Raw genomic sequence first — 23,998 nt, 5'->3', positions numbered from 1 at the left:
ACTACGGGCAATTTAGCATGGCCAATTCACCTAACCTACACATTTTTGGACTGTGGGAGGAAACCGGAGCACCCGGAGGAAACCCATGCAGACACGGGGAGAACGTGCAAACTCCATACAGACAGTTGCCTGAGGCGGGAATTGAAGCCGGGTCTCTGGCGCTGAGGCAGCAGTGCTAAATACTGTGCCATTGTGCCAGCCACATCTCTATGAATCCACAATTCTAAGAGGCACTTAGTCTTTACATAAATGATTTTTATTACATAAACTGTACCTAGTGCTATTATGCAAACCTGTTAGACATAATTACTGAAGGACTCGAGAGCTGGACAGGACACATCATCTTTCTGGTACTCCGACAACGCAACTGTCTCCATCCAGAGATCATATATACAGGCTGATCTGCATGCATCATAATTTCCCTGAATACACTTTCTTCAACACAGAAGTTGCTGGAGCTGCCACATTTCTCCAGTACTTTGCTTTTGCTTAGGCAGAATTCCAGTATTCATTTAGATTCAAACATATTTTCTTCTACAATCTCTCTGCAGCATAAGTTTACAACACAAGTGAATCATTTGTACATTCATTACAAAAAAAATTCAAAAGCCATTGCACCCATCACTTTTCTCATTCCTGACAAGATAAATAGCACACATGTTTTCTAGCTACTTTTGTGGGATTCAATTAGTACAAGAGCTAGCCCTATTACACAAACAACATTCTAACTACATAATCTTTGAATTAAAAGTGACATTAGGACAGTTGAAAAAAATTTGAAGTGAAATGTGTAATCAAATAATGAATTTCACAAACATTAGCCTGCTAGACAGTTTTCTTCAATTCCAAAAATAGGATTGTATGAATTAATTGAATACTTGAGACAAACTGAAAACAGCAAGAGATAATAATGGTTTTGTAAAAATTTGACTGCCAAGCTGCAAAAGCAATGTTTTAAAATAGGCTTATACCTAGACCAAACAACTACATACAATTGTGACCACTTTTCAAATCACGAGTTTGTTATGATTCCAGCTGCCGGGTCAAGGAAATCACTGGAGCATGTCAACTGCTGTCTACAAGCACCCTATTAAGATAACTGAAAAAGGAAGGAAAACTATCTGTGAAAACAAACAACCAGAAGATATTTTAAGCCTTTCTGCAGCAGTTGGGAGCTATTGCACGGCTAGATTATGATGCAGCATGTTGGGAGGCTAAAATTGCTCTAAGAAATAAAATGGGAATAATGGGTTTCAAAAAGCTTTTCTGTAGATTGGAGTGGATCACCAGTAAAAGATTTCCACTTATAATCAACAAGTCTGCTGCTACTACACAAAGCACAAGTATTCGAGGGAGCATCTTAATGCACCAGCATCTGATCAAACATGTATACATGTTAGGGTTGGGTAACAAATGCCACCTTGGTCAGTAATGCCCACGCCCTGTGATAGAATTGTTTTTTCCACATGCAAAATCTAGAGTCAAGCTGCAAGGTAAACTGTCACAAAATATGATGGGAAATGGTTGTGAAAAGGGAGTTCTTGAGGCCAACAGTGATGTTTTAGTAAAAATAAATGGACTTCGGATGCGGTCACCGAGACTCAATCCAGCCTACATTTGATCCCAAAATGTACTAACGAGTAGGCCAAAGGCCAAGTTCACATTATTCAGTATCCAAGAACAATTAAAAAACTTGTGTTTGGATGTTTAGTATACCTAAGTGATTGACACAATGCAAACTTTCTGAAGGCATACGGCTGAAGAGGGATTTCAGATTTAGAATCAAAGCTTCTAACTGATCTCACCCAGAGGCTAGGCATAGAAACACACACTTCTGTATCCATTGCTCAGCACCAACCACAGAGATGCTAACCATTATAATGGGATGATGTGTGTTCATGCTGTTGTCAGGAGTATGAATGGTGATTCTGCTGGCTATACTATTAAAGGACAAGGATCTTCCAAGTGCTTTACTCAAACCCCTGCCAGTTAGTTATCAAAAAAAGTCAACTAGTTTCAGTGTTTCAGAGAAAAGTCATATTGACACGTTAACTAGTTTCTCGTTTTGCACATGCTGCCAGACCTGCTGAATTTTTTAAACAATGCCTGTATTTCAGATCTTTAGCATTTGCAGTGCTTTGCTGTTGGATCATTATTGCCGCATTCTGGTAATCGGGATAATAAAAGAGACTGCATTGTAGAGTCTGTTAGGGCATAAAAGAGCTCCTCTGGGCAGAGATCGGGAACTAAATTAAGGTAATGGTGCAGACACTTGAATTAGAGCTGACATTCGATTTCACCAGTTTCCTCATTTCCCCTCTCCCCACCTTATCCGAGATCCAACCTTCCAACTTGGCACCACCCTCATGATGTGTCCATCTTCCTCCCCATCTATCCGCTCCACCCTGCTCTCCACCCTATCACCATTACCCCCACCTTCATCTACCAATCACATTCTCAGCTACCTTCTTCCCCTAGACCCACCACACCGCTCACCTCCCCCCCACCAACCATCCCATTTATCTCTCCACCCCGTCGGCTCACAGGCCTCTTTCCCAATGAAGAGCTTTTGCCCGGAACATCAATTTTTCTGCTCCTCAGATACTGCCTGACCTGCTGTGCTTTTGCAGCACTACACGCTTAACTCTGACTTTTGACTAGTCAGCTTGCTTTATGGAAGTGGCATAGATTCTTCCCCAACTTAAAGCCTTTCTTGCAAAACAATAGTGATCTTTGATGGACAGCAGTGTAAGGTCAATCAATTATATGTTCTGGTTTTGCCTTTTAGCTTGTGAAATTTCATAATTATTCTAATGTCATGAGGTCAACAGGAAACAGAGACTGGTCTTGAACCAATGGATGTGTACCAGTGAATCCATGGGCACTCCACTATGGAGGATTTAAACCCTAACAGTGACTATAGATTTGTCAGTAACTTGGATAATCTTAAATATAGTGATAGATTTTCACATTTGTTGGACACCTTGTGGACGCACAAATAAATATTCAAGTATTGGTTAGGTAGTCAGGTTCTTGGCTCTCATTGTTCTTGAGCAATGTTTCCCGCCACACACTAACCATTTTTCAGCATCAATCCAAAGAATCCATCAAGCTAAAAGAAACTTCACCAGTGAAATTAACTGTTCGTATCTCTCAGAATCATACAGGCCTAGAATTTGCAATCAGGATTAAAAACCCTATTTTCCGACTGGACAAAAGAAATCCAGGAAAACAGGAGTGGGAGGCTCCCTTTTTCAGTGGTGGGCTTCATATTCTGGGATTTAAAGATCTGGTCACCACTTTGAAAGCTATTGAGAAGGTAAGTGTGGAGTTATGTGGGTGGGTGTTGGTGATGAGTGGTAAGTGGGTGAGGGCTTCAGATAATGTGGGTGAAGGAGGGTTGAGTGCCAATTGGGTGAGGGAGCGATAGAGTGATAGGAGGGTAGGGTGAAGGGAGTAGGCTGGCTTGCTAGTGGATAATTGCTTAGGGTTGGTTGAAGGGTCAGCTTGGGGGGTGGAGGTGGCAGTGTCACATGGCTTACGGCGGGGGGGAGGGGGGGTGGTCAGTGGTGAGTCAAGGCTTCAGTTTAATAGTTACACAGGAATTACAGATTATTAATTCCACATGGTCATGGTGTGCAACTCCAACGTATGCTGCTTTAATGACTATCATCCCATCAGATCATCTGGGCCACACTGCCCAACTCTAAAGATATGTTTGCATTATAACTTTGCATTTATTGGTAATGGAGAGTATAGATCAACATTAACTCATTTAGCAGCTATAGGGAGGTGACCCCAATTCCCTCTACTCTCCGTCTGATTTAAATCCATCAACCAGTGCTGAAAAGACCGCATTCTGGACTATATTAAAAAAACGGAAAAAAAAACAAAGGTTTCTTCATCTTGGCTACTCAAAGTGACGGTTACAATACTGGGAAAGAATAACAAATTTTCAGAAACAAACATATTTTAAAAACATTGAATCCTTATATTTGCAGTCATCACCAAATTTTAAAGAAAAAAATATAAAGTCAAAGCAATGAAGTTGACTTGATGTTGATTAGTTTACCTCCACATGCCACTGCTTTCCCATTGCATTAACTACACGTCCTTCAATTGGCCGTCGGCAAGCACCACAAATAGGGACACCCATTTTATCGTGGCACGGCAGGCAGTATAATTCTCCTTTCAGCTCTCGAGCTTCAGCAGTCAATTCTTTCCTGGTTAGAAAGGAATATCAAAAGCATACTAAATAATCAGTTGTGCATATATCCTCTGCACAACTGATGACAGAGTAAGTTTGAAGAAAGGATTAGTTACATTTCCTCTTTATATAACAGGTTTTATATTAGGCCATGATTTATGGCTCATTCCCAAGTGTACCTCAGAAGGTGTAGTGAATCTAATTGTTCAGTCTAAAAAGACAGTAGGCTTGAGATTCCAATTTTTTGGGGCTGCCTAAGAGATGTAGTTATGACAAGGAACTGAATTTGAACCATAAACCAAATGCCACAGGGTTACAGTCATTCTAAAATACACACAAAGTTACAGTGAAAGGGAGTGCTGCCAGATGATGCAGACTCTCTCTCTCCCCCCTCACAACCGCCTGCCAAAAATACTCCTTTCCTAATAAGATAATCATCATAAAAACTGCCGTCCTCAAAATGCTGCCATTCACTGAATTTTGCTGAATTTATACAAGTTTCTTGTACACCATGCCAAACCAAAGAATGACTATGTTCAGAAGCTTTGAAATATTGACAAAATCTGAATTATCATGTTTGACTGAATTAATATTAAAAAATGTTTTCTTAGCTACATTCTGAAGAGTTATTCGGCAAATGACTATTCGGCAACCTCAGGCAAGAAAAGCTTTTGCTTGCCATTTTCTATCATGGATTCCTTACCATGAGATTAGGTGGCCACTTCCCTATCTTTCTTTATGACAGAGGTAGGACAGGATAAGGAAGAACAGGAAATACCAGAGGTGCACAGGATAAGGCTGGACCGAAGGAGATAATCTAGGAAATAACATTCCAGCACAGTCTATAGGCTAAGCAGCTCACTCTGATGTCTCAGATGATGTTTAAACACAGTATGAATCATTAAGGCAGCAGAAATGGAATTCCACATCCTATTGCAAAGTGACCTTGAAATATCTTTTCAAACATGAGGTTGATTTATTGGGCCCATGTTTGAAAATACAAGTTTTGAAACAAGACTAAGTTTCAGTATTTAGATATGAGCTTCGCACTAACCTTTCACAACTGTCTTTTAGCATTTTCACATTATACCAAAGTGATCCATTGCTATTCAGATGCATTATAATAATATACATATACATACAAGAGTCATCCTGTCTCAGTCAATGTAAGTTTACGCTTCCAAAATACAACAATGACTCATGTCTTTCATTAAAAGTTACATATAAGTACTGCAGCAATTCAGAAATCCTGTTTTGTTTTACTAATATTGATCAGTGTTTTGTTAATAGGCAACAAATATCAGCTACATTCAATTAACTTATAGCTTTGGAAATTTTGAGATGCTAATTAACTAAACAGAAACAACTAAATTCTGGGGAAGAATGCCGTAGTTAGCTCCAGTAGCCAGGTGAGTCAAGTGCTTATTATTGACAATTTCCTGATTATGGAAGGACTGCTTGAGGGAATAAATGATCAAAGATTATCAACTGTGATGCTCAATCCATGACTGAATAGTCTGTCAATGCTCAAAGGGTAAGTTCACTTCAGAATGACAGTTTAAACAATATACCAGAACTGTAGTGCAGCAACAGAGCCAGCGCAAGTGAGAGACCGACAGACAGTGAGAGAGAGGGGGGAGAGAAAGAGAAAGAGAGAGAGAGAGAGAGAGAGAAAATACACAAAATTTACACACAGAAGCAAAAACAAAAAAAAGCGAGTCAGGGGAAAACAAAAAGATAAAGGAAATAAAATTTGAGGGAAAAAAGCAATGGAAAAAAATGCAAAGGAAGTGATATAAAAGAGAAACAGACTAAGATGGACGGAGAGACACAAATGTTTATTGTTGAATCAATGAATGTGAATTGTATATTTATTGAAAACAATTGAAAATCCTACTTCCTTGTATTTACACTCCAATCACAGTATGCAGACTTATGGGGGGGGAGGCAGGAAGATGCATTTTTGGGTAAAGCGCTCAGACAGTTAGTGAGGCATAATGGGCTGAATGGTCTCCTTCTGTAATCATGAATGATAATTTCTCCAAGACAAGTACCCATGGTTTAGAATTAAAACGAAAATATACTGAAGGAACATGAATTAATAATTCAAAATTTCTCACCCGCAATGGGCACAGTTGAAATGATCAGGGTGGTAAGGATCATTCTTGAATATAAGAGGCTGTTCATCAATGATGGCATGACATTTCTGACAGATATATTTTCCCAGACCTCTGGCCTTTTCACGGTTATGACATGGACGGCAAAGGTGTCTGAAAATAGAAAATTAGAAAATAGAAAAGGATTACTCATGAAATGAAGTGTTTTCTCTCACTCTTCCAAAGCAAATGTATATTTCTCAAATGGAATAACATGGTGACGCCATAACAAGTTTTTGAAGCAGAAAGACTAAGTCTTGAAATCATTTCTACTCTGGTCCACTGACAGTGATTGAGAGGCTGAAGCATACAGATCAGTAAGAATCCAGCTCAACCTCCAGTCAGTATTGGGTTAGCTGATCTCTACTAAGACAGTGATTAAGGCATTACACCAAGACTGCACATGATGGAACTAGGCATGGAGAATATGGGAAAGTCAAATAGACTAAGGTATTTTCACCCAGTCTCCAAGACACTTCCATCACAAGTGAAAACCACATCAGATACCTACTGTACCACTGAATTCACAGCTTTAGGGAAGACTAAATTATTTGCAAGGAAACCTTGTGATTTGAATGCACGATCATAAATATGAATTAATTTAACTTAAATCAATATTACTAAGTTGATAACATTTTCTAGGATGATCAGAGTGGTTTCAAATGAGCAAATCAAAAATTAACTCCTGGAATTTGACTTGGCACACCTCTCAATTATTTCCCTATTACTTTAGTTTCCTGCATTTATCTTCTATGTTTTGGTTTATTTTTGTGTTTTAAGATGGCTCTGGAAAGTGGTGACACTTTTCACTGTACTTAAAACAAAATACATGTGACAATAAATAAATCAAATCAAATAAATAAATCACAATCAAATTTAAAAGTCTGTGTAATTGACCTATATGTATGAACTGCTACAGGGAGTGCAGTAAAATCCAGTTCCACATTTATAGCATTACATCAAATGAAGACTAAATTACAATGTACAGCAGATCCACATTAGCACATGTATAAGGAATAGCTTAACATAAATCAACCACTTCAATTAAAAATCCAAACCAAAAAAAATTAGTTCAAGGGAATACGAGTGGGGATGTGTTTGGAGGCTTTTTTGATAAAGATTCTTTTTAATGGGGAGCATGTGAATCAAAGAACTGGTGTAGAGATAACTGAGTCGAGAGTGTGGAGCTGGAAAAGTACAGCAGGTCAGGCAGCATCCAAGGACATTTCAGACATAAGCCCTTCATCTAGGAGGAGGCTTGTGGGTTGGGGTGGAGAGATAAATGGGAAGGGGGTGGGGTGGGTTGAGGAAGTTGGGAAAGTGATAGGTGGACGAAAGTGAGGGAGAAGGTGATAGGTCAGAGGGGGCAGTGATGGATGGGTCCGGAGGGCAGTGCCGAGTTGGGGGCTTGTGAGTAGGATAATGTGGGGGGAAGGGAAATGAGGAAGCTGTTGGAATCCACATTGGAACCCCTGCAACCACACTGGATCAAGGCGAAAAACAAGGCATTCCTCCTCCAGGCAAAATCGGGTGGTAATGGTTTGGCAGTGGAAGCGGCCCAGGACCTGCATGTCCTTGACGGAGTGGGAGGGGGAGTTGAAGTATTCAGCTATGGGCAGCGGGGTTGGTGGGTGCTGGTGTCCCAGCGATGTTCTCTGAAACAATCTTCAAGAAGGTGTCCTGTCTCCCAATGTAGGGGAGACCACACTGGGTGCAATGGATGTAGTAGATGGCAGCGGTGGAGGTACAGGTGAATTTCAGATGGATGTGGAAGGATTCCTTGGAGCCTTGGACAAAGGAGAGGGAAGTGGTTTGGTTTGGGGGAAGTTTTTGCACTTCCTGCGATGGCAGGGGAAGGTGCCGGGAGTGGGGTGTGGACCTGACGAGGGAGTTGCGGAAGGAATAGTCTTTTCGGAATGTTGATAGAGGTGGGGAGGGAAATCTCTCTCTGGTGGTGGGGTCCGTTTGGAGGTAGCGGATGTGGCTGAGGAAGATACGTTGTATGCGGAGGTTGGTGGGGTGGAAGGTGAGTACTGGGGGGCTTCTGTCCTTGTTGAATTGGGAGGGGGTGGTGTTAAAGGGTGGTGGTGCATGAAGTGGAGGAGAAGTGCTGGAGGGCATCAACCACATGGGAAGGGAAGTTGCGGTCATGGAAGGAGGCCATCTGGGACTTGGTCATCCTGGGAACAAATGCGGTGGAGGCAGAGGAATTGGGAATAAGGGATGGTGTTTTTACAGGAGGTGGGGTGGGAGAAGGTGTACTGTAGGTAGCGGTGGGAGTCTGTGGACTTGTAGTATATGTCTGTGGTTAGTTGGTTACGACAGACAGTGATGGAAAGGTCCAGGAAGGGCAGGGAGATTGCTGAGATGGTCCAGGTGAATTTGAGGTCTGAGTGGAAGCCGATAGTACATTTGATGAACTGTTCAACTTCCTCGTGGGAGGATGAGGTGGTGCCGATACAGTCATCAATGCAGGTGGGGAGTGCTGCCGGTGTAACTGTGGAAGATGGACTGTTCCACATATCCGACATACAGGCAGGTATGCACCCGGTGTGGTCTCTTCTATATTAGGGAGACAGGACGCCTTCTTGCAGATCATTTCAGAGAACATGTCTGGGACACTCGCACCCACCAACCCTGCCGCCTGTGGCTGAACACTTCAACTCCCTCTCCCACACAATCAAGGACATGCAGGCCCTGGGCCGCCTCCACCGCCAAACCATTACCACCCGATGCCCGGAGGAGGAACGAGTCATATTCTGCCTTGGAACCCTGTAACCACACTGAATAAAGGTGGATTTCAACAACTTCCTCATTTCCCCTCCCTCCACATTATCCCAGTCCCAAGCCTCCAACTTGGCACCACTCTCCGAACCCGTCCATCACTGCCCCCTCTGACCTCACTTCCATTTATCTATCACTCTCCCAGCTACCTCACCCCACCCCCCTCCCATTTATCTGTCAGCCCTGACCCAAGCCTCATTCCTACTGAAGGGCTTATGCCATAAACGTTGATTCTCCTGTTCCTTGGATGCTGCCTGACCTACCACACTCTTGACTCTGATCTCCAGCATCTGCAGTCCTCACTTTCTCCTAGAGATAACGGAGTCCAAATGATGTTGATCTGGTTTCCTGAGTCATGACGTGTCCTAACATCTTGGCTCAATTATGGTTATACCCACTGAAAAGTACCATAAATTAGAGCAAAATTTTATAATGTTAAACGCCTGTATTAACACCTCAAACACCTGTTAGCCTAAGGCACAACATTACAGCATAAATCTTAATGAACTCCGAGGAAAACATATCAAACATAGATGCATCATCTGAGAGAAAAAAAAAACCTTAGCTTTAGCCCTTTTCTATTCCTCTCAAATTCCAGCTTTGGGAAATATTTAAATTAAGGCTGAGTTTGTGCTTTCCATATTTCATTGTAATATTTTCAGGAGCTTCTCCCACTTCATTCCTATCCAGGAAAAGTCGAGGGATTAACAACTAGTTGATCAGAAATTTGAATATGGCTTTAACTATAGCCTTTACTGAAAAGTTCCAAATATTCATCTTAATATAAATACAGGATTTGTAATTAATAGCTATTTTAGTCAACAGAAATACCAGCTTATCCTGAAGCTTTGTTTGGTACTGCGCAAGAAAGAAAGAAAAGGAAACATATTGTAAAATACATGCTCTCAAACTGCGATAGGATATAGTCTACAGTTAGGAAAAGGAAGCTTCTATTTGTGACTTTTGACGGAGATTCTATTTTCTTACGTGAAGACAGTGAATGGATCACTTGGAACGGTATTCCCAGAGGAAGTGCTTCCTGCATAATTAACACTGTTGTTGTAAAGCAGCTTTTAAAAGGTGGCATTGAAATTGCTTCCTTATTATAATACACAGAATAAGTTGTTAGTGCAACATCTCACAGCTGCTAAGTATCTTACCACCGCTGTATAAAAGGATAGAGTTATTTTCACAGAAAAGGGCAGGAGCTGTACACTACTGGAATGATTGCTCTTTATACAGCTGCAGACTACACCTGAGCAAAACTGTAAGTAAATCATGCTAAAGCTGGGAAAAGCCTCTCAGTTGATGTTTGTAATCATTTTTGCAAATAAATTTAACTGTCAATAATGTCAGAAGTTCGTTTTGTTGTAAAATGGATTAATATATTTTGCATGTAATTATATGTTTTCAAATGTTATGAAAACATGTCCAGGTAGTTCTTCTATAACATGATGGTTACATTCTTGTGCAACCCCACATTATAAAAACATCGCACTTTAGAAACAGCATTTAGTGTTGGCCATGTAATTGCGTTACAGCAAACAGACAGCCAAAAGTCCACACTTTAGAAACCATGTCCCCAATCCATCGATCGTGTTAAATCAAACTCACGTTAACGAAATACATAGCAGAACAACCTGTAAATGCATACAATTATAATACATACTTTTTAATCTACATTTTGTTAATCTATTTTCTTCTTCCATTTCTTACAGCATTTAATGCAAGATATTAAGGGGAAAACATTTTCAGTTTAAAAAAGGAAAATGCATGAATTTTAAAATTTTCAGGTATAAAAGTAATCTTATTCTTAATTGCAGTCTACAACCATTAGACGGAACCATGGCTTACGATTCTCTGCACTGGACGAACACAACTATAGGAACGACAAAGCTGCAGTTGGTAACGGGGCCCAAATTCAACCTAACTGTTGCTGCAATTGAGAGGATGATTTATATTGTTATCTACAGCACTGTATTCACAGCTGGACTAATTGAGAATAGCATCTCTGTATGGGTCTTCTGCAGTCGCATGAAGACAAAAACTATAACCAGCATTTATATGTTAAATCTTGCAATTGCTGATCTCTGCCTCATTCTGACCTTGCCATTACGTATTACGTATCATATACTTCAAAGTCACTGGCCCTTTGGTGAGACGGCCTGCAGAATCACTGGCTTTCTTTTTCACCTTGACTTGTACAGCAGTGTCTATTTTCTTACCTGCATCAGTATCGATCGTTACCTTGCAATAGTGCATCCAGTTCGATCACTCAGCTTTCGAAAAGTCCGTTATGCAAAAATAATCAGTGCAACAGTGTGGGTTACTGCTATACTTGGAACTTTTCAACTCGCAGTGACCACTCAGTCTGTACAGGCACAAGAGAACACTACTGTGTGTCTGCAATTATACAGAGAAAAGCCATCTCTCTATGCCTCTGGAGCTCTGATAGTTGGGTTTCTTTTTCCATTTCTAGTCATTATCTGTTGCTACCTATGCATAATCAAACATCTTCAGTCATACAGGAGACTCGACCATAAGCACAAAGCCTCCAGAATGATTTTCACAGTATTAACAGTCTTTCTGGTTTGTTTCTTACCATATCACGTTGCCCGCTTACTGTACATTATTATGGCGAATCAGCAATTGGGGGCTACGCCCAAACTTCAGAGTCTTGCCATCATTAACCGTGCTTTTTTTTGTTTAGCCAGCATTAACTGTTGCTTGGATCCAGTGGTTTACTTTTTTGTAGGGGAGAATTTTAGGGAGTCTCTTTGCAGAGAGGAAGAGTGGAAGACTACAACTGAATATATTAGCAGAGAAACTCGCCCCACTGTTATCACCACTGCAATAGATGGTACATAAATACAGTATTTAATCAAAAATTCGGAGACTAGCTTTATTTTTTGGAAAGGCTGTCTTTTGTGGCCTCACCTAAAATGATACTGCTCTCCATTTACAGCAGTAGGCTTGGGAAAGCAACTACTTAAAAAAAAACAAATCGTTAAACAGTATACCCACGTGCTAAATTTAAATCACCGCAAGCTACTAGTAACCGTTGTCTCAGACAAATGATTTCATTTTCTCAGATTCCATCCAGTCCACTTCCCAAACAAAAGATTTGGCAAATAAACCAGCTCCTCAACCTTCCTCACTGTGAAGGAAGAACCTAATTTTTTGAGGCTTTCATCGACGTACACTCAAAATTCTGAGTGAGCAGCCACATTTAATAGCGAGGTAAACATTAGCTAACTCAAAATTAATCTTGGACTAACGCAAGCCAGATTTTCCAAAACTTATTTTTTTGTTGTAATATATTGTGTGATAAAGTCTGCTAATATTTTTAGTACATTCTATATTTGTAATGGAGATTTGAGACTGACTTGCAGAATGGAGTGAGCAGGAATTAGCAAGTTTGCAGAAAATAGTCAGAATAACAAAAATAAGTAAATGGGAAAAAGAACACCAAATGTAACCTGAAAACTTATTACTCAGGGTAACATAGAAAATCTGGTCATATGCTAGGTCAATTTTAAACTCAATCACACTTGAAAAATCTAAAAATCGTTCTTCTTTCAATGTCTTGGTGCACCTCTTTATTATGATACTGAGTCACAGAATATGGTTTCCAATTTAGTTTTGAATTTGTACACTTAATTATGTAAAATAATAATTTACTTCATTTCAGTGAAAAAGTTAATACATTTAATATGCCCAGAGTGGCTGTCAACTGGGAATTAAAATTTCTTTTTAGAAATTAATAGATGACTGGATGACATGACTTAATGTTTTAAGATGTACATTGTAAAAACACTAAAGGCATTACTAACTAAACCCTATTTTATAGGTAAGCATTTATTTAAATCATACAATACTTCTAACACAACTTAAAATAATCCATCATCCAGTATAGATTACACTGTTCTTTTGGTAGCTTTCTAACACACATCTGTCCTTCACAGCGAAATACAACTGAAGACAGGCAAATCTGGTGTCTTGTTTCAACTCCATCCAAATATGGTCCTTTCCGACACAGAGCGAGCTTCCATACATATTCTGGCGCAATGAATCACAGAGACCTTTACCCTCCGGCTGTTCTTCATCCCCACCCCCAAACCATGGCAGCCTAATCCATCCAGTGTTTTTTTTAAAATAAGAAAGCCTGTGATATTATTATATTACAACAGCTTTCTCTATAACCTTCGAATCTCCAAGTTCATTGCAAAATCTACTTGCGTTTTTGGACTGTTGACCAAAGAACTGGAAAAGATAATGCTCTAAATTAGGAAAGCAGTGTAAGATGGTGTTTATAGTTTTACAGACAAGTTACTAGAACACAGTTATTGGAGCAGTGAGCAGGTTAATTGCAGACGAAATAGTACAGCTTCTGTGTGTTCCAGGCACTTTGCCCAGTAACAAGCTTTGATTGGCTTTTCAAATAGCACCAGAGAGAATAATTTGATGGAAACATCCAGTCTGCGAAAAGAAAGCATCCATCTCTCACTCTATCCCTTATGTGTGGAAAAGGGAAAGAAAATCCCTAGTAGTTAGCCACTCTGCCTCACCATTCTCTGAGCTGATCTTATTGCAAACCTTCTGTTGCAAGGGGAAAAAATCCCCTTCAGAGACACTGAAAGGATGAATCCTCGACGAGTGAAAGAAAGACTGAGAATCAGCACATCGACAACCTCTATGATGCTGATGAAGTATTTCTAATTCTCCTTCACCTCGGAAAGATTGGCATTTTGAAGCACTGCCATTGCAATCCGTCATTCTCAACACTTCTCTGGGATTTTCATCCATTGTTAGCATGAAAACTTTCCACTGTCACTGAACACAAAAGTCTTGCATGTCCTCCCAGTAAAACAAAAGGGTCCATTTTAACCTGTATTTTCCTCCATCTGGGAACCAACAACATAGGCAGGGGAAAGAAGGCAGTTCTACTTTGTCAGTATGAAGAGCTATGCACTTAAGGAATCTGCAAAACCACAAAGATCATAATCTCTGCATAATTTCCTATGCCGCATTCAAACTTGCAGAGCGAAAATTAGATTAGAGAGATAAATGGCTTAAAGACTATAGTGGGAGAAGTGGATTCCTGTCAGTGGAGCATAGGCTTCAGTCCTGGAGAAAGTGGGATATTTTCCACCTGAATCATTTCATGCTCTTGCTGACCTCAATTGGGGAGGTAGTGGGGCTTATAAATGAAATAAGAGGGATAAGGCATCAAATTTGGGAAGATGTGCTAAATCAACAAGTAGTGTCAATGTCAAAGAGAAATAATGTGTATCAATACCTGTACAGGAAATGATAGACTGCAGCAGGAAGGGATAGAAGTAATATTCTTTATATATGATTTACAGAACAACCTCGGTTTTCCAAACGTCAATTATCCGAATTTCGGATTATCCAAAACAGGATCTCAAGGTCCTGTAAAAACACTATCCAAACATAATATCCCCTTTCGCCTCGTTCAGATGGTTGAGGTTATTTTGTATATAATTTTGACATTTATTTTAAGTTCGGGTTTTCTATGTGGCTGAAATTAATAAGTATTTCTGTAGCATGGCGATTTCTTTTACAATAGTTCGTGAAAACCTTTTGGGTAGCTTGCTGGATCTTTGTTTACTATAGGATTTTAATGACATTGCAGATAGATAACTATACCTCAAGGTGTCTGATAGAAAGTTCTGGACTGGGAGGTGTTTTTTTTTAAAACTCGGGGGAACGCCCATTGCTTGTTTCAGTTCCTCTTTGTTTTAGGCAGTTGTGTAAAGTCATTGCTTGGAAACACATGTGAAGAGCGGGCAGTCTAAGAAATGTGGAAGGAGGGAAAGAAACATTACATTTGAGTGAGAAGTTAGACAGTCTCAAACCAAAAAAGTGTTGACATACTATCTGAAGAGGTTTTGAAACAGAGCTGGTTTAAACTCAAGTGTACAATAGCTCCTGGAATAGCAGATGTACAAATCTAGCAGATAAAATCACAGGTTGAGATTTAGGGTGTAGGTTTGCTCGCTGAGCTGTAGATTTGATATCTAGACATTTCATTACCTGGCTAGGTGACATCATCAGTGGCGACCTCCAAGTAAAGCAAAGCTGTTGTCTCCTGCTTTCTATTTATATCTTTCTCCTGGATGGGGTTCCTGGGGTTTGTGGTGATGTCATTTCCTGTTCATTTTCTGAGGGGTTGATAGATGGCATCTAGATCTATGTGCTTGTTTATGGTGTTGCGGTTGGAGTGCCAGGCCTCTAGGAATTCTCTGTCATGTCTTTGCTTAGCCTGTCCCAGGAATTTTGTAGATGACAAACAAAAACTAAAACTTAAAAGACCCAGTACATCCCATGGACAAAACCAATGTCATCTGCAAAATTCCATGCAAGGACTGCCACAAGCACTACATAGGACAAACAGGAAGAAAGTTAGCCACCAGGATACACGAACACCAGCTAGCCACAAAAAGACATGACCCTCTCTCCCTCGTAGCCCTACACACGGATGAAAAAAGCCACCATTTCGACTGGGACGACACATCTGTCCTGGGATAAGCTAAGCAAAGGTATGCCAGAGAATTCCTAGAGGCCTGGCACTCCAACCACAACGCCATAAACAAACACATAAATCTAGATGCCATCTATCAACCCCTCAGAAAACGAACAGGAAATGACATCACTACAAACCCCAGGAACCCCATCCAGGAGAAAGATATAAATAGAAAGCAAAAGACAACAGCTTCGCTTTACTTGGAGGTCGCCACTGATGATGTTACCTAGCCAGGTAATGAAACGTCTGGATATCAAACCTACAGCTCAGCGAGCAAACCTACACCCTAGATAAAATCACAGTTAAATATATTGAGGTGACAGAAAATGATTCTGGTGCAAGTACTATACAAAAGGTGTTGCTACTGTTTGAACTTGTAAAGAGGTGCTTTGGAATTAATGGAATTATACTTTTATTGTATGTTAAAATGCTTTGAATTTTTATTATTCGCACATAAACTGGTTTATCCCATCTTATCTTCATTTGTGTTACTGAAAAAATGTCTTATTATTCAAACCAACTCTGCAATATTGAGTGCTTCTGTCTCAGTGAGAGATGATCTTGTTAAAACCAAAATAAATCATGATCTATTGAACAATTTTCAGCCTGGAATCTGTCCTGTAGCAGGAACTTTGGTCATAATACAGAAATTACAAAACTAAGAATCAACTATCAGATAAAGCTAGAGTTTTCAAAAAAGGGTAAAAAGGATAAAACTAAAGGTTCTGTATCTGAATGCATATAAACATTCCAAACATGAACCCAGAGCACAAATAGAAATGAGTGAGAGAGATCTGGTAGCCATTACAGAGACAAAGTTGCGTAATGGATTGAGACCTGGAACTGAAAGATATAGCACATCCAGGAATGGTAGGAAAGTAAGAGAAGGTGAATAGGTAGCTCGGTTAGTTACTAAAACGATTAGCAGTTCAGAGATATGACCCAAGTTCAGGAGCCCAAAATGAGGATGACGTTTATGTACAGATGAGTAATGATAAAGGCAAGAAGTGGTTGAGAGAATGGTGTACAGGCCTCCTAGCAATAACCACATGGTAAAGTACAGCTTAAAGAAAGAAACAAAGCTTGAATGAATAGCACAGCAATAACCATAGGAGATTTTCATCTATATATTGACTGGAAATGCCAAATGAGCAAAGGTAGCTTTAATGAAGAACATTTTCAGGTTAGCTTCTTAGTACAAAATATTCTGGAGCTGATCAGAGAGCAGGGTATAATAGACCTGATAATGTACAAAGAGACATGATTAATGAATGAAATTATAATGAAGAAATCCAAGGTTCCAAAATAGGAATGCATTATAAATTCAGTTCGAGGGACAGAGGAGTGGGTCCAAGACTATTTTATTATATTTAAATAAGGGGCATTATGAGGACAGGAAAGCAGAGCTGGCTAAAAAGTGAATAGATAAATTAGATTAAAGGAGAAGTCAGTAGAGGGGTAGTGGCAGTCACTTAAAATGGTTATTTGCGAATACACAGCATTGGTCCTTTTAAATAAGTAAGAATTCCAAGGGATAGACCCAGCATCCATGATTAATTAGAAATGTCAAAGGAAGTATCAAATGAAAATTAAAAACATATAAAGACAGCTTGCAGAATATGAAAGAGCAAAGAATGACCAAAATCATAAGGAGGGAGAAATTAGTGTACAAAATAATGCCAACCAGAAATACAAACACAGGCAGTAGAGTTTCTAATAAATATTTTAAGCGTTAACAAAGTAAATAACTGGAGAAAGTGAGGCTGGAAAATTAAGAATGGAAAGTAAGGAAATTACATATAACTTGAACAGGTATTTTGCATCAGTCATCACAATAGAAGATCCAAGTTACAGCCCAGAAGCAGCAACAAGACAAAAAAATGAAAGGGGAGGAACTCAGAAAAATCACAATTACGAGAGCAAGTTTTTGAGACCGATAGGCTGACAAGTGCCCAAGTACTGATGGACTTTATTTTAGAGTCTTAAAAGAAGCAAGAGTGACAAAGTTGGTGGGTTGCTTTTAATTTTCCCTTTTGTTGATCCCCTTTAGCATCTTATATACCTCAATTAGATCTCTCTCATCCTTTTGACCTCTAGCAAGTACAGGTCTCAACTGCACAATCTCTTATTTGACAAGAGATTTCTCTCTGGAATGAATCTTGTTTATCTGAGTAATACCGGAAATGAGAGGGTTTTTTTTTGAGGAAAGGTTCCAGTGCTTGTATGCACTGGAATTTAGAAAAGCAACTTGATTGAAGTAAACAAAATTCTGAGGGATGTTGACAGGGTGAATGTGGAGAGGATGTTTCCTTTTCTGGGAGAATCCAGAACTAGCTGCCAATGGTTAAAAATCAGGGGTTGTCCATCTCAAAAGAAGATGATGTGACATTTTTTTGACTTTTTTTTTCTCTCAAAAGGTGACAAGTCTTTGAAACTCTGCTTCCATCACCTTTTAAAGGAAGAGAGTGCTTGACTTTTTTTTTTAAAAAGTAGATAGCTTCTTGTCGAGAAAAGGGATAAAGGTTATTAGGATATGCGAGAATGTTTATTTGATGTTACAATCAGATCAGATGTGATCTTTTTGATTGGTGGACAGGTATTGAGGGGCTGAATGTCCTAACTCATACTTTCATATATGCATGCTATAACAATGAAACCGTTCATTCAGACTTATTGTCAGGCAAATTTCAAAACTGGTGACAAGACAATGCTAATACCATTTTCTATATCTGATTACCATTCAGACACTCCTCCTGGATAATTAAAAGCTGGATACCAGACAATAACAGGACTAAGTACAGTTATATACCTACAGTGTCAAGTCGTCTGCCAAAGCCCATCAAATAGACTTGGTGATAAAGAATGATTCTTGGTTGAGGAGTTAAGGATTGTTAGTGCTAACCAGAACTATATCCCAACATAAATGAATCATTTCAGGAAAAGCAATGAATAAACTAGGGAAGGGATGAAACTAAGATGCCTCTTAAAACAATTTGTTCCTTTGATGCCAAGTCTTGGACTGATTCAGATTACAAATCTGGCTATGTGCATCAGAACAACCGCATTGGGTATAATTCTGTTCAATGCTACAGCAAATTCTGAGCTGACTGAGATCAAAGTAATGCTGTATAACTTTCAGGATGTAACTTGCAAAGGATAGAAGAAAATAATCCAAAAGGTGGACCTGTAATGTAGTGGTGTAGTCACTGGGCTAGTAATCCATCCCAATGTTTCAAGGACATGGGCTCAAATCCCATCACAACAGAAGGTGAAATTTGAACTGGAATTAAAAGCTAGGCCAATGGCAAAGTGCATTATTGATGATTGTTGTAAAAACCTCTGGTTGACTAATGTCCTTTAGGGAAGGAAATCTGCCAGTCACCTGGTCTGGTCTGCATGTGATGCCATACCCACAGCAATGTGATTGAATCATAACTACCCTCTGAAATGACCAAGCAAGCCACCTAGTTATGCCAAATCACTATAAAATTTAAACAAATGAATGAAATTGGATGGGCTGCCTGGCATTGATCTAGGCACCAGAAACAATGACCACAAACACTGCTCTGTCAAATCTATAAAGCTGTCTTTCCTAATATCATCGAATTTGCTCCAAACTTAGGACAGCTGTTTCACAGACTAGTCAAACAACAGCCTGACACAGTCATTCTTACAGAAGGATACTTACAAATGACGCTCCCGACATCATTAGTGGTGGCGGCAGAAAAATGGTTTGCTGTCAGGCGAGGATTGCCCTGGGAATCCTCAACATTGAACCCAGACTCCATGAGGTCTATGGCATCAGGCTAAAAATGAGCAAAGGAACCTCCTGTTGATTACCTCACCACCTCCAAATCAGTGCTCCTCCATGTTGAATACCACTTGGACTAAGTAATGAGGGTGACAGAGACACAGCACTTACTCTTGGCGCAGGACTTCATTTGTCCATCACTAAGAGTGGGACAGTAGCAGCTCCAGTATTGACCAAGCTGATTGAGTCTTTAAGGTCACAGCTGTTAGATTGGTTCCCTCACCATCTTCCAACAAGAGAAAAATCCACTTGGCCTTACTCTCTGAACAGATGCATCAGTCCATGACTGTATTGGTAGGAGTGAATACCGCAGTCCAGGTTTTTTGAGAGACCAAAGTCCCATCTTCACATGGAGCATACCCTCCATCATGTTTCAGGCAAAAGGTCAGACTTCCAACAGATCCAGCAACCAAAACTGGGCATCCTGGGCGTGTTATGAGCCACTAAAAGCAAAGCCATAATTTGTAACCCAACACTATACAAAATTGCCTAGGTATGTTCTCACTCAAAAAGCAGTTCACTCCCAATTATAATTGAAGTAATAGATTATATGTGAAAATGGTAACTATTTCAAAGTCTAAATATCCCTCATCACTAAGCAATTTCATTCTTCTCACACACACTGATTCATAGCCTCATTCTTTTAGGGACCAAAGTTCACTTTAACCTTGCTCTGCCCTTTTAATTTGATTAACAAAGCTTTTGCTGTCCATTTTGTTATTACCTGCCAGTTTCCCTCAAAGTTAATTTCTGCTCTTTGTTTTTGGTCATCTTTTGTTGCTTTTTAAAGCTTTCCCAATCTGCTGACTTATCAATAATACCTTCCACTTTTTCTTTCAATCTGTTGCTACCTTTAACTTACATGGTTAACCAAGGCTGATAGGTCCCCTGAATCTGGTGGGCTGCATTCTCTGATATTAAACTAACTACAGCCATAATGGATGAACTGGTTGTAATCTCTCAAGAATACTTAGATTCTAGAGAAGTCACAGAGGAAGAGAATGCACAGGAATACCACCAAAGCAAGTTTCTCTCCCAGACATACACTACTCTTACTTGGAACAATACTGCCACTCCTGCATTAACACCAGGTTAAAATCCTGAGATTCCCTCCTAAACTGTACCAAATCACATTAAGTGCAATGGTATTGGTGATCAATAAATACTGGATTTGTCAGTGATGTTAATATCACAAGCAATTTTTTCAAAATAGGATAGAAAGTTGGTTGACAAACAGTAAACAAAGAATCAGGATAACTGGGATTTGTTTGAACTGGAGAAGGTCAGAGTCTACTTATATTCTCAATAATTGGACCATGGTATCAAAACACATTTTTTTACTTGTTAATTTCTGAGATGTGTATTTACTGTCTCCATTTAGTTGCCAAAAGCAGGTGGTGGGTCAGATCTCTTTCAACTTCTACAGCTATGGATATGATGTTTCTACAATGATGTTCCATGAAGGATCCCACAATTACACCCAAGCACCAAGAAATAGTAATTTCTGTCAAAATGATACATGCTTGAGAAATTTGGAATAGCAATTCAAAAAATGGTGGTGACCCCACAACACTGCTGCCTTAGGCATTATTGGTGGTTGAGGTGCCAGAAAAGGAAAATTCTGTCAAAGGAACGTTGGTGATCATTTACCCCGTATTATGTCGTAGTGGATACTGAAACAAAATGGCAAGGGCATGTTTCAACTGAAAAACTAACTTATTGGGTTTGTTAAACATTGCTGTGGGTGCTATCATCCAGGTGAGTGGCATGCAATCCGTCACATTGCTGTCAACTAGGTTTTTGTCAGCAAACAGCTACTCAGAAGAACCAGACTCTACCCTGTCCTTGCACCCACAGTGCTGGTATTACTGCTTGAATACAGCAGTTAGATAAATGGACCTTACATATGTTGACAGTAGAGGAACAGCATATTAATTCCAGCTGAAGGCCAAGAGAAAATGGTTCGGCTCTTGCTGAATGCTTTAAGAGTACTTGCCACTTAAATCATTTATTATGGATTACAGTTGAATTGGTCCAAAATCTTTTCATTTAGGCATAAGAATGGAAAGCTATCAACATGGAATTAAAGGAGCCACAGAATTGTGTTTCTATTCTGAGATTGTCCATTCTAAAATAAAAGGACAAGTTGCACAGTTACTGTGCTATGAACAAAGCTTATAGCTTAGAAGTAAAGCTTTATAGCCTGGATAAGCACCTAGAAAAGTAGAGATTCTCCATTTTTAAGTTGTAAGTCATTAGGATATCAGAACAAGATCAGACTACATTTCCTCCATTGTTGGATGAACACCTCAAGGCTGAAAGACACCCACAGACACGTAGCAGCCTTGAGAGGAATTATTTTGGGTCTAGAATACCAATTATATGACTTCCAAATCATTTTAGGATTTAATTCAAGATTGTAGATCTGTTATTGTTTAATGTAATAAACCTAAGACAAAACACTTGTGGAGAATTGTAGGTAGAATTGTTATTGATAGATTAGGAATCTTTTGTCACAAAAATAACTAAAAAGTCTGATCATTGCTTTCACTTATTTGGCAGAGTTGTTGCCCAGTTCACTCAGGGGCAAACATTACTTGACAATTAACAGCTCAAGCCTGGGCTTATTCTTGCTGGAAGTTTGCCAAGAAAATAATATTGCAGCCGTAGCAAAGTAAGCAAGTCAAAGGAATGAATGGAACTTAGTAATGTGGATCATCTGTGAACACTTCCCACCTCTCGACTCTGAGGAGGAGGGAAGGATATTAACAAAGCAGCAGAACATGTTCTGACTGAGGATACTCAATTAAATACTGCCTTGATACAAAGCATAGCTTCCCTCATTTTCCCTCAGCTCTCGCATCTAGATTTGTTTCAAGATTTTAATGGCATTTGGGTCTGAGCAGAATCTGAACAGAGAAGGTTAAAGAAAGACTTGGATGTTATATAGTGCCATTCCTGATTTGCGAAAGCCCCCAAAACCTCATTAACAATAAAATCTCTTCTGAAACGTAGTCACTTAAAAAAAAAGTTAAAAACAAAAAGCGGCCAGGATATGCACGTCTTGGCCCACAATCAGCAATTAAATAATGAATAGATTAGCTATTTTGGTCATGTTGGTTGAAGGATAAATGTTGACCAGGACATTATGGAAATGCAGTACCAGGCCACTGGATTAGTAGTAAGAAATAAAGTTCTGAACACATGAATTCAAGTCCCAAAACGGACAGATAATGAAACTAGAATTCAATAAAATCTGGACTTAAAAAAGCTAGTATATGAACACTTAACCATTGGTAACTGCTGTAAAAATACATCCGATTCACTAACTGCATCTTTAGCTCATCTGACAGACACGATAGAGAGCTACATGTGATACCAGACCCAAAACAACGTCACCAATTTCTATCTTTCTTGCTGGGTCAGAGAATGTTCAGTTCAAGGCAACCAGGGTTGGGCAGTAAACATCAGCCTTGTCAGAGATGCATCTCACGGGAGAGACAGCTGCTCTTCTCTCCTTTGAAGCATTTTGTGGGATCTTTCAGTCACCAGAGAAGGGTCAATATAACCTTGTAATTGCATCTTTAATATTGCAGCACTGGTGTAAAAGCCTAGTTTGTATATTCTGGTTTCTTATCTTGTGCTCTGGTTTCTGAAGTGGGATGTGGGAGATTAAAAGGGTGTCCAACAATATTAGTTAAATGGATCTTGAGAAGGCAAGACAAAGCTTAAAAAAAAAGCACACTGAATCAGTGAAACCTGATTAATGTGCGAACATACAAATTAGGGGCAGAGTGGCAATTTGCCTACTCCACCATTCAATACGATCTCAGCTGATCTGTTAGTTTTTCAAATTCCACATTCCCATCTACCCCTTTGATTTCCTTACCTAACAAAAATCCACCTGTCTCGGTCTTATAAATATTCAATGACCCCATCATAGAACATAAAACATAGAACATAGAAGAATACAGCGCAGTACAGGCCCTTTGGCCCTCGATTCCCATCTACCCCTTTGATTTCCTTACCTAACAAAAATCCACCTGTCTCGGTCTTATAAATATTCAATGACCCCATCATAGAACATAAAACATAGAACATAGAAGAATACAGCGCAGTACAGGCCCTTTGGCCCTCGATGTTGCGCCGATCTAAGCCCACCTAACCTATACTAACCCACTATCCTCCATATACCTATCCAATGCCCGCTTAAATGCCCATAAAGAGGGAGAGTCCACCACTGCTACTGGCAGGGCATTCCATGAACTCACGACTCGCTGAGTAAAGAACCTACCCCTAACATCTGTCCTATACCTACCACCCCTTAATTTAAAGCTATGCCCCCTCGTAATAGCTGACTCCATACATGGAAAAAGATTCTCACTGTCGACCCTATCTAAACCCCTAATCATCTTATACACCTCTATCAAGTCACCCCTAAACCTTCCTTTCTCCAATGAAAACAACCCCAAGTGCCTCAACCTTTCCTCATA

General features: G+C 39.6%; 2 protein-coding genes across 10 annotated transcripts in view; one reads left to right on the top strand and one right to left on the bottom strand.

The window, feature by feature from the left end:
• Positions 1 to 23,998, bottom strand: part of LOC122550677 (LIM and senescent cell antigen-like-containing domain protein 1) — a 120,890-nt gene that overhangs the window by 9,775 nt on the left and 87,117 nt on the right. For all 9 annotated transcript variants that reach the window (XM_043691773.1, XM_043691770.1, XM_043691771.1 and 6 more), the window contains exons 5-6: positions 6,328 to 6,477; positions 4,073 to 4,223 (exon numbers count right to left, since the gene is read on the bottom strand). In XM_043691773.1, the coding sequence (XP_043547708.1) occupies positions 4,073 to 4,223; positions 6,328 to 6,477 (301 nt within the window). The remainder of the gene's footprint in view (positions 1 to 4,072; positions 4,224 to 6,327; positions 6,478 to 23,998) is intronic.
• LOC122550678 (uracil nucleotide/cysteinyl leukotriene receptor-like) lies at positions 10,275 to 12,731 on the top strand. Its single transcript, XM_043691776.1, has 2 exons — positions 10,275 to 10,414; positions 10,971 to 12,731. Exon 2 carries the CDS (start codon positions 10,993 to 10,995, stop codon positions 12,013 to 12,015), a length of 1,023 nt encoding a protein of 340 aa, XP_043547711.1. The 5' UTR covers positions 10,275 to 10,414; positions 10,971 to 10,992; the 3' UTR covers positions 12,016 to 12,731.

The sequence above is a fragment of the Chiloscyllium plagiosum genome, chromosome 6 (assembly GCF_004010195.1).
Source record: "Chiloscyllium plagiosum isolate BGI_BamShark_2017 chromosome 6, ASM401019v2, whole genome shotgun sequence".
In the NCBI taxonomy this organism is placed as follows: Eukaryota; Metazoa; Chordata; class Chondrichthyes; order Orectolobiformes; family Hemiscylliidae; genus Chiloscyllium; species Chiloscyllium plagiosum.
This window is presented reverse-complemented; position numbering and strand designations above follow the sequence as displayed.